This window comes from Haliaeetus albicilla, chromosome 1, assembly GCF_947461875.1.
Source record: "Haliaeetus albicilla chromosome 1, bHalAlb1.1, whole genome shotgun sequence".
Classification (NCBI taxonomy): domain Eukaryota; kingdom Metazoa; phylum Chordata; class Aves; order Accipitriformes; family Accipitridae; genus Haliaeetus; species Haliaeetus albicilla.
The window spans coordinates 34815979-34827983 of record NC_091483.1 but is presented as its reverse complement, the minus strand read 5'-3'; the positions used below and the strand labels follow the sequence as shown (position 1 = coordinate 34827983).

General features: G+C 37.9%; 1 protein-coding gene across 2 annotated transcripts in view; it reads left to right on the top strand.

Moving 5' to 3' along the window:
* The window catches only part of TNKS (tankyrase), a 159693-nt gene that overhangs the window by 108080 nt on the left and 39608 nt on the right, over positions 1-12005 (top strand). For both annotated transcript variants that reach the window (XM_069784953.1, XM_069784945.1), the window contains exons 6-9: positions 4719-4813; positions 7684-7750; positions 8217-8403; positions 10448-10569. In XM_069784953.1, the coding sequence (XP_069641054.1) occupies positions 4719-4813; positions 7684-7750; positions 8217-8403; positions 10448-10569 (471 nt within the window). The remainder of the gene's footprint in view (positions 1-4718; positions 4814-7683; positions 7751-8216; positions 8404-10447; positions 10570-12005) is intronic.

Genomic DNA, 12005 nt, shown 5'->3' with positions numbered 1-12005 from the left:
GTTTTATGCAAAACTGTGAAACAAAGGTCCCTTCTGCGATTAGAAACCTCTGTGCTCTTCCCTTAATTCAGAGGAGGTGAAACACGGTTTTGAAGGGAGCTTGTAAGACAAACTACAAAAGTTTAAGATACTACTTTTATTGCTGCTGCTCTCTACAGGCAGTATGGTCTAATTAGAATAAAGGTTTTGTTTGACAAAAGTTAGATTGGAGTTTGCTGCATACCTGCAATTTCCAAATCTACCAAACCTGAAGATAGTTATAGACAAGGTAAAGAAGTCCAAGGTAGAGAAGTCCCATATATTAAAGTCTACATGAAACATTTTAAAATCTCTCGTTCTCCCTCCTTTTTTTTTTTTTTTTGACATCATTCGTCAGCAGAGTGTTGTAGGAGAGTTAACAATAAACATATGGGTGTCTTTAGGTATTTTCTGCCAAGTCATACTTGTTTGTGTAAGAGTCGCCCTTACTGGTGCATATCCATGTGGGGACCTTCTGAACATGAGAGTAGCCATAATATGTCAAGGCCAGAGCTGTCTCTCAAAATCAGGGTGTTGCCTCTTTATATGGGAAGTGCATTCTCGCAATAAGACGAAATGAAATGATGGTAATTCTAAATCACTATATAGTGTTGTAAATTAAATGTACAATGAGACATCATATATTTGGTAAGATTGTTGTTTGTTGATTTTAATAGCCTTCGACATGACAACTTGAGAATGAGAGAAACACATTGAGATTGTTATCAGATAGCATTATATAGAGATTTTCGTGGTAGAAGGCAAGAACAGGCAATATTAGTTCTTAAAACAGTTCCTGCAGCTGTTATTGATCATGCAGATAACAGATGATACAAGATCCTTACATAAGATCCCTCAGTTTAAAGTTGCCCATAAAATGGGGAATTCATAACTTCAATCTGAAAACGGAGCTTTCTTCTGAGGCTGTGGCAGCATTACCATCTAAGAGCTGCTGAAGACTCTTTAGCGAGATAGGAAGGGAAACTGATGGTGCTTGGAGCCAGCGCTCCCATGTTGCCTCTGGACAATTTGTTGAAACCAATTTTCTGATTTCGGTAGAAGCAGCTCAGCAGCCTGCAGCTCTGGTGATTCCTCGGAGCCCCTTTTGTTTGTGCAGGTGAACGAGGGGCAGCAAGTCCAAGGCAGCTGACCTTGAACAGGGATCATCAAATCAGTTGTTGGTGAAAAAGCAGTGTGAAATTACCTAAGGCTCAATGAAAATAGTATCAAACTGCTGTATGTACGGTTTTTAAATGTAAAAAATGCATTTCTTGTATTCCCAGGCAACACATTTTCAAGAAGGCTGCAGGCAAAAATACCTGCTTTAGCATAAATCGTAGGTATACAGGTTGACAGTGATTGCCATCTTGTGTACAGTGATCTTCCTTGAAATGCACAGTACCTGCTTTGACTTAATTACAGATGCCATAAAACTTTAAAATAATGTGAGCATCTCACATGAGGATTTACTTTACTTAATAAAAGTGGAGTTACACTCTTTTTAATTACATTAGCAAGTAAGACAGTGTGATTGGCTTGGTAACTGTGAATGTGAGTCTTGGAAGGTAAGTGTCCTCTAGGGATTCCTGTTAGTAAGTCTCTTGCCAGGTATTGCAAGACATGGGAGGAGGGGTTAATTGATAGCTCAATTAAATCTCTTTTCTTAATGTTAAGTGATCAGTTTGATACACCTTGCAGGTGCAGTATACAATACTGCTGTTTGTGATAGCTAGTTTCTACTTTTCTAGTGTTTCTAGTGCTATATAAGCAGCATGTTAATTTTAAACATCAGTCTCTTTACTACCGTCATTCACTTGATTTGGGGGGGGGGGGGCTAATAATCCCACAGAATGAGTAGTTCGTGTAGCATGGCATTATCTTTAGGTACTTCGTTTCTGTAATTAGCATACAAGCTTGTAATGCCAGATTAGTATTTTTAACTATTAAATCTGTAACATTAATGAATGCTCTTTCTCACAAGAAAGGAAAAGAAGTCCTTAAAAAAAATAATCATTGAGGTAGGGCCTTCCTGCTTCCTCCTTCCTGAAGTGTATGTAAGCACAGCATTTATAAAAGCCTTTTAGGCAGCCTAAAGAGCAACTGGCAATGCTGCCTTGTGAGTCCTGATACACTAGGCCTGGATATCAGGGGGAGCAGCCCTCCAGGATCGCTGCTTCCACAGGCTGTATGGTTTGTGATTGCAGAGTTGAAGCATGCAGACTGGCAGGGGGCTCAGCCCTATCTCCAGGTTTGGGTGCCGGGACCATCAGTTAGCTCCTCCTCAGAGAGGCAGCTGCAGCACGGCACGCAGCTTCGCTGAAGCTGCTGTGGATCAGAAGGCAAGCACGCCAAACATCAAGTGCCTGGCTGCAGCTAAATAACTAATTCCCGGTCTGTTGTGGAAGACATGGTATTCTGTGTTTGTTCATGGGACTGTAGTGTCTGCGTTGCCTTACTTGAGGCGAGGGAAGTAGCTCACCTTTCTGAAAGGCTGGAATAGAAGTTGTCTGAAGATTTGGGATGTTGCTGTTTTGCTTCACTTACTTCATTTGTCTTGCAACTGTAAGCTTGAAACATTTTGGATTTCTTCTCTAATGAAGTTATTTGGCAAATACAGGTCTAATAGCCCTAGAAACAAAAAATGCACAGTCCCAGCTTGAGTCATAATAGTTTTTCTTTTAATTTTAAGCAGTGAATAAGACTACAGGGTTGATATATCTTTATTGAGAACATCCCTATTAAAAATGCTTAATATGAGTAAAGCATCATCTTGGAAGTCTGCCATCATTGTTTTAGAAGTAGCATGCAGACAAGAATGGGAGTAGTTTAATTGTAGTGAGGTTAAAGGATCCTGCAGTGGTCCAAAGACTTAGTATTTGTTCCAATTTCTTCTGGAGTTTAGACCTTTCAATAGACTGACTTTTCCCCAGTCCCTTTCAGGTTTTCAGAGTTACTAATTCAGTTGATAAAAACTGGATTTAGTAACCAAGGCAATTGTCAGAATAAACAGTACTGAAGTATTCTGCTAAAGTCAATAGTGGTATAATCTTTATCCACATTTTCATAAGTGTTTATGATATGTAGAAGCCAGCTGTTTTATAATAGGGGCAGGTATAATACTTTCTGGATCAGTCCAAATTGTTAATTCAGTAGTAGAAGCCTTTCTGAAATAGAATAATAGATCCTAATGATTTGAATGGCCAAACACTTAAAAGATTTTGCTTATTTTGTTGGTGGTGGTATTTTGTATTTTGGAGACACTTTAGGGATCTTCAGGTTAGGAATGTTAGAGGTCCTTATTTTGAGCATAGATAATTCCAAAGATGGGTCTTATGGAAACTTGCATAACTGCTTCCCTAAACAAACTGAGTTACCCAGATGTTTTTCTTAGAGATGCCCTGTGCTGTCATTTCTGACAGTACAAGCTGTGTCCTCACTATGGTACGCAGGACACTTGGTAGGTGTCAGAGTAGTGACTCTTTCTGGACCAAAGTAGCTAAGTGTTGAGACTGTAGTAAAATATAATACAGACTACTCCAAGTTATGGTCATACTAAATATGTATTAATTCCTGGAAATCTATACTATTTATGGATATATAGCACCTGCTGCTGTTTACCACATTTGTCTTGTTTTTTTAAATCTTGGTAATAGTGAAATCTGATGTCTCACCTGTAATACTGTATAATGATGTTTTAATGCTGACAGTAAATCTGTACTTGGCTTAATACTGTGAGATATGTAAGTCTTCCTGTGTGTTCAAGCTGGTTTATATATGGGGGTTTAATGTAATAAAATTATGTTGTTTGGTTGTGCGCCACAAAATAAATTGCAACAAAGATCCCTTTAAAATCCTCTGCTTCTCAGCCTTGGGAAACAGGAAACAGCATCACCCATTCATGTAAGAAATCAGTTCCTTTGGACTGAGACAGCACACAAAATTTGTTTCATAATAAAAAGCTTTTAAAATAAACTTCAAGGGGAATTATGTTGTCAACGTCAAAAGCTTTCAGTTAAAACTCTGACAAATTAGCTATGGAGAAAGGTGTTATTATTACTCTGCTATTATGCAGCAAGGTGCATTACTGCTGAAGATGTGTATTTTGCAGAAAACTGCATACAGTTTGCTCCACATGTCTTAGCACAGTACAGAATATGTACGGCTACTTGTTTGGTGCAGAGCTGAAGACAAACATTCTTGCTATGGGATAAATGCATTATTGTTCTGCAGTCTGCCTCTGGTGTACTTGTTGCAACAAGTGTATGTACAAGCAGTTTTATAACCTCTGAGTATGCAGCCTGAACTGTATAAATTTGTTCATGAATTAAAAAAAAACCAACCTAGCATTTTAAAAAACTAATTAAATTACAGCATTAAAAAGAAAAAAAACAAAACCAAACAAACAAAACCCAAACAAAACAAAGTTGGGCCATTATTTAAATTAACTTTAAATTATAAGCTTGTTATTGTCCTAGGAGATACCTGGCTTCTTCCCCACCTTAAGGAACATTTATTTGGTTTGACAACATGAACACCATGCTTGTGCTTTGTATTTGTTAATTTGACTAATCACAGAAAGGAGGTGTAACTTATCTTGATCCAATGTGTAAGAGGAATGAAGTGTACTTAAATGGCAGGAAGTGCAGGACTTCAAATTTATGTGGCTCCCATTCCTCATCTTGTTTTGTTTTACTTTGCAGTCCACTCCTTTACACCTAGCAGCAGGCTACAACAGAGTTCGAATAGTCCAACTTCTGCTTCAGCATGGTGCAGATGTGCATGCAAAGGACAAAGGGTATGTAAAATGAATTGATTTATTATCTGTTTTCAGCGGTGGTTTTGTATTAATCAAGATGAAGAATTATTTCTCTGTTTCACATTGCAGCATAATCTCCAATAGTTGGCTGAGAATGTGATATTTCCTTCCAAAATCTCAGTGTGAATCATCATAAATAAACTTTTGTTAGAGCCCCAATAACAGACTAGCTGTGATTGTACTTGTTTTAAGTCTTCATTGCGCCTTTAAATTTTTTTTTCCAAACTTTATTCTTTACTTCCATGCACAAACTACGCTGTGAAATCATGGACTAACAGCGTTATTTGAGGGAAGGCGATGGGGAAAAGATACATGGGCATAGTGGAAAAAATGTGCATTGAAAAATTTACCTATAGTCTTAATATCTCGTTGCGTATATATGGATGCAATTCCAAGTAATATCAGTAACGCTCATGTGCTCACAACTAGTGGTCCTCAAAGACCTATCTTGATTGATGTTGCCCGTAAAAATCAAGATATAGTAGAAGTTAAGCTATTCTATTCTTGCAGTAAGGATGGTAGTTATGTAAGATACCAACAAAAAGTGCACAGCAGTCAGAAGTCTGGAATGATAAGTGTTGTACATTGTTCTTAGCCACACGTTTCTGAACTCTAAGGTGATGATTCTCATGGTGGTCTGATAGGAAGGCTTAGTCCTAACATTGTAGAAATTTGGCCACTGGTTAAAGGCATGCCTTTTGTAGTCAGAGTCCATAGAGGTAAGATATTAATGAGTGTGTGTTCTGTCTCCATAAGCAAACTTGAGGCACTTCCTATATCTTCATTTCCTGAGTCCAGCCTAGCGTTAAAAGAGATTTTAAATTAAGATCTTAGGGGTTTTTCTTTTTTTTTTTTTCCTTTTCCTTCCAAAACCAGTCCCAAGCGTACTTAAACTCTTGACGATTGACTAATTGTAGCACTTTTGTCTGTACATTCACCCCTGAATGGCTTTTTTGATCAGAATTGTTGTTAAATGCATGGTGGCACATTATGTAGGTTAAAAAAAACCACCACAGTAAAGCTGCATGTAATACCTATTCAGGTAGATCCAGCAGTGTTAAGCAAGTTTTAGGTATTTCACACCTTTCAGAAATTTCAGCATCACTTGGTAGAAAATTCCAGTGTAGATGCTTTAATGAGATTTGATCTCATCTGCTTGGGAAGTATGAAAAGTAATTTAAGTTGAACTTGAGGCGGGGCGGGGGGGGTGGGGGAATGGTACACTTACTTTGTATTAAACTTAAAACCAACCAAAACATACTCAGACATGTCTGACATCCCAGTAAGCTCCCACTGTTTTTAGCAGCATCACACATTTACAATCAGTGTGGTGGTTTGTTTTTCCTTGCTGTTTCTTATTTATACATAATTTATAAGTAAACAGGCTATAAATAAATGTCATTTATCATTTATGGAGCTAAATTAGGTTACACTGATTTCATAGACCACTTAAGATTCTCTTCAATGGGGTCACTTCAGAGAGAGTCCTGAGGAGCTGTGCCGCATCTTGACAATGGTCATCGCTTCTGGTTACTCCCGAAGAGGACCACAGCCAACGAAGCAGCTCTTTCTCCACTGGCCCTGTCTTTGCCTTACTGCTATTGTGTGCAAAGTCACAATGTGCTGGAAAAGAAAAGGGGAGGGTATGCTGCAGAAGTGGCCAGGTGGATTGCTGCGGTGACTGTCTTTGCTGATGAGACCTTAAAGGCCTCAGTCCTCTTAGATGACCATCATTTTGGAAGAGGGGAGGGGTTTTCTTGAGTGCTCTGCGGACTGGATACTATCTGTCTCTCACACATACAGCCATTGGTTGCAATTAAGAAAAGTGACGATGGAAAATAGCAGTTTGAAAAATTTCCCCCAAACAAATTTCCCTCTCCTGTGACAAGTGCAATGCTGCTTCTGAGAGTATCTACCTTAAAATTAAGTTTACCCTGTTGTCTAATGCATGCTGTCCTAATGCTTTTTGCATTGATTTTGCAATTCCAGGAATCATCCCCTGTATTTTTCAGAAATGGTGAAGGGTTAATTATTGTTTTCAGTGTATTATGCATCCTGATGTTTGTTGAGCCATAACTAGCCTGTCTTGCTTGGCTTGAATTAAACTCGTTTTGTTCTCTGTAATAATTGTCCTCTTTGCATCTCCCTTTCAGTGCATGAGTTTTTTAATTACATCTTGTGCTTGTGACTAGATCCCTGTTATTTACTTTGCTAGTGTAATTTTTAGATATGGCCTCCAGTAATATAGCTGTACAAAAATTACAGGGACTCTCTTAGAAGTATCTTGCACAGTTAAGTAGGTTGTACTGTAAAAAAATGGGAGTAAAATCAGGTCATTCCACAGTCTGGAGCAGTAATTTCAGTCTGCTTTCTATGGATATTTGTACATCTTCATAATATACCCAGGAGTTAACGTTAGCGTTATCTGGGGAGTTTTGCCTTTCGCATAGCACTTTAAACAGGAGTTCATATTTGGGCAGAAACAGAACACTGATTTCTCTTGAGCAAATTGAATGTGGAATGGGACCTTCCTCTCCCCCCCCCCCAATAGCTTCAAGAAAGATCATTTCAAAGCCAATTAATGCTAATCTTAGTGGCAGATTAAACATCTGTGGCCTGTTAGGACCGAAGAAAAAAACCAAAACATTTTAATGCCAATCTTAAGTAACATGTTGTTTGGGAAGGTTAGATTTTTTCCCATTAGTTTGTGAATCTTAATTTTTAAATATTTGCATATTTAAATATTTTAGATTTAATTTGATTTCTGTTCATCTCTCAGTAGAGAGAAAATTGTTCCTCCTTTAAAAATGTTGCTTAAATAAATTTGTCATTTGCCTTCTTCCATACAGTGGTCTTGTCCCTCTTCATAATGCATGTTCATATGGACACTATGAGGTTACAGAGCTGCTGCTTAAGGTAAGCAGAGGGATGGAAAGTAGATTTAGATGTGTTAGGTGAGATATGAACTGTTTATACCAGAGTTGAAAAGGAAAATCTTCCCGCACCCCCCTTCCCCCCCATAGTAACATTTTTCAAACGTCCTTTATGTCATTTCAGAAGTCTGAACTTTACTTTTTTCTGTGGCACGGTATATGTGGGGGTTTTCCCTACCTAGTTTCTTTGGACAGATAGTAGAGTTTCATTTATTTGAATTTTTCCATGGAAAAATCTGTTCTACTGAAGAACTAGCTCATACAGAAATTCTAATTTTTTTTGAGAATTCAACAGTGGTTTTGTTTATACAATTATTTTTATAATTAATTTTTTGTGTATGTGTTCATATATGAAAGAATGCAACCAGTTTCTACAATGAAATGAAAATCTGTAAGCTTTTAGTTGTTGATGATTTCTTACTAATATAAAGCTTTCTTTGCTGTGCTAGCATGGTGCCTGTGTGAATGCTATGGACCTCTGGCAATTTACCCCCTTGCATGAGGCTGCTTCCAAGAACCGTGTGGAGGTCTGCTCCCTCCTGCTGAGTCACGGTGCGGATCCCACATTAGTCAACTGCCACGGCAAGAGTGCGGTCGATATGGCTCCAACGCCTGAGCTAAGGGAGAGGCTGACCTGTAAGTGTTTTCAGACTGGAAACAGTTGTCAGTGGGTGTAAAGGGGTGCTTTCCTTTCAAGCCAGCCCTCTCATCCTTCACAAGTAGATGCAAAGCAGCAGAGTAACTGCAGCTGTGCCTCTCAGTTTGAAGTACACAAATACCTCTAATATACCATTTGTGATATTGCCTGGTTTTCTTAGGTTTAAAATGTTTAAGGCACTGCTGAATCAGTGACCGTGGGGGTTTTTATGCTTAAAGTCCAGGTAAGTCACATACGAGCCTCTATATCGAGGCTCTGTATCATACTTAGAGTAGCTTCTGGAAGGTAGGTAGCTTCGGTTTGCAAACTTGGACATGGAAATTCCAGCACCTTCTTCTGTGATCTTTGCAATCCTTATGCTGTTTACAAAGCAGTGTTTCAGCTCATAATTTGAATTTGTCTTCCTTTGTTTGCCCTCTTTTGAGGATTTGTTTTCTCATTGTTATAAACTGTGAAAGATAATTAAATGAGACAAGTATGGAAACAAAGCATTATGAAGTTACAGAAAGCTCCTTCTTGAGAAGTAGATTCTGAACTCAATCATAAATAAGCTTTTGGTTTTGTCTGTCACCTTTCCAGTATAGCAGAAGCCCCCTGACACACTAAGAATGTGATCCTGCACTTTTCACAACCACAGCTGGTCAGGTTGTTGTCTGTCACTATAGTCTGTCACTATTCTTTGCATGTGAAAGTGGTGAGATCATGTGCAGCAGAAAACTTTGCTCTAGGAGAAAAGAGGAGGGAGTTAATATCTTTTAGCTACCTCTCTACTCTCTATTCTGGGAGACGTTAATTTACCATTTGTTTAAATTAGCAAGCAAAAAAAATTATATTAAAACTTTGTTTTATTTCTGTGTTTATAGTTTCTGGAGAAGAGTGGGGAAGGATTCATGTCCATTAATATCCACTGAAATGTGTGCACAACTGTGAGCATTATGCCAAATTTGACAGTATCTTGATGGGACATCCTGTATTTGCATACCCAAAATACCATGTTTAGTCTATTCTTGAGTTCTTTGGTTTTACACCTTAGGAATAATATTACATTTATTTGTTATTTCAGGATTTATTTGTACTTGTGCTTTGAGTAATGCTCTGTTTACAAAGAAATTTCAGTTTTATTTTAAATGAAAACTTAAAAGTTATTATATTTATTTTTATTTCTAAATCCACAAACGTACTGGATGTTAAAACAAGGGTGGGAGAAGAAAGCCTCTCTTAAGCTTAGCATTTCAAGCTTGCTTATGAAAGAAAAATACTGATATTTTTACTGAGATTGTTGAGCACTTTTTTTTTCCAATTCTAGTTCCCAGGTTCAGACATCATTCTTGCTAACCTAACTTTCATATGTACATTTTAAGAGAAACACTTTTAGTCCTTTTCAAATTCAGAATGATTTAAAACTAAAATGAACTATCTGCTGAACTGAACAAGATGTGACACTGAAAATAACAAAATTACCTCTCCATATTTGCAAAGATATAACTGCTATCAAAAGCTGTTTCATCTCTGTAGCAGGCTGGATCCAAATGCTTAGCCGGGTAGCTTTCTTTAAGACCAATAGCTCAATATTTTATATTTAAATTATATATATTATTATATTATATATAAATTATATATATTTATTCAGGCTTTACCTTGAATTATTTTAGTTGTAAATACAGTAAGGTTTTTGAAAAGCAACTGTAATGCTTTTTTCTGAAGAGCATTTAATAGCATTGTGCTCACTCGAACACATGCATAGGTAATTCAGAGGTCACATATGCATTTAATATCAGGTGGCTGGAGGATAAGAGGGAGAAAAGCTATAAGGATTTTACTCAAGGAATCACTTCCCCTCTCCTTTAGAATGTTCCTTTGGTTTCAATAAACCATGTTTCATGTTCTATGTCCCAGGTCAGCTACTATCTGAAGATGTACAGAAATACTCAATTTCCTCTTCATTGAGTATAGCTATCTTTCAATAACATTTATAAATGTGACATGTTGCTGAATACTAAATGCATCTTTTTCCTCTAACAGATGAATTCAAAGGACACTCTTTACTGCAAGCAGCCAGAGAGGCAGACTTAGCCAAAGTGAAGAAGACACTTGCTTTGGAGATCATTAATTTTAAGCAGCCACAGTCGCATGAGACTGCACTGGTGAGATTATACAGTCAATCCATTTGTTTTGTGATAAATGTGGTGGTAGTGCTAGTTGAGTAGTTTTATTTCTACGCTATGAAAATACATTCATCATCTGAGATTGAGGATTTGCCATCAAGCACTTTATATATTAAAATTAAATCACCCTTATGGAAAAAACACCATATAATTTTTCATCACTTTTTTTTTCTTCTTCCTGGTAGATTACAGAAGGCCTCCAGCCACTCCTCACCTGTTCATTTTTCACTTCTCTTTTGCTTTTTTTCCCATCACCCTCCTTTTTTATTGGTCAGTTGCTGTTTTTTTTTCTGGGGTCAAATTCTATTCCAGTGGCCCAGTGCTTCCTTAATGTTTTATGTGGGCAAGCTTGGATTACAAATTTTCTTCACAGAGTATGCAAAATTGTGTTGCAAATAGATGCTAGGTATATATCACAGGGTCTTACAGGATTAGAATAGTACTGACAATACCACATTAGCTATGGAAACAGGGGTCTTTGAGACTTCCCTGGCAGTATCCTGCTCTTATTTCATTGTTTGAAGAAGCAGTGGAGGCAAAGAACACAGCCAGTATCCCAGATGCAGTGAAGGTGTTGAAGTTGAGGGAGACTGATGGTATTGTTTAAACCATTACAGTTATAATACTTTATTCCAGTGGAACATTTTCTTCACAGTGGTAGGGCTCAACTGCAGGCATACAACTGCATATTTAGTGTTACAAACATTGTGATTGTGATCAGAACATTGTGTGTTGAGTACCAAGCATCCATATGCTCTGTTTTCTCCATGGAGGACTCAGCATCCTAGCCTGAACTTAGAACCAAGACAGAGAAGAGATATTTGGAGGCTGAGCACGAACATAGTAGGAACTTTGGGATGATGTTATCTGTTTCTTCCTGACTATATCAGCTGCTGATATGTGGCATCTCTTTAGCTGTGTAATGGTCACTTCATAGTCCTGTGGTAGTCTTTGCTCTTCTCCACCTGCTCATTCTGCAGAGACAGCTAGGCCAAATGGGATATTTTAGCTCTATTCATGTCCTTTGGTTCACTGTTCAGTAAGTGTTTGACGGATTTCTCAATTTTTGCCTCCCGTACTTGAGATTTCCAAGTGGTCTCCCATCCAAGTGGCAGGACTTAGCTTCCAGGATCAGATGATGTTATGTACAATTTAACTGAGCTATTCCTGTCCTAAGCAGGGTATCTTTTACCATGGGGCACTCAGGTCTGTGCCCTATTACCCCACAAAGGCCAAAGCAAGCACCTGGTTTATGTTTCGTGTTGCTCTGAGGTTTGGCAATATTTCAGCATTTGTGTTGCTTTTAGTGCTGGTTTATCATATTGACAGGAAATACAGATAGGTTATTAGCTGCAAAGCCTCAAAAACAGTACCACTCTTCAGAGCAAAAGTTGATCTTAATGTTTATTTACAAA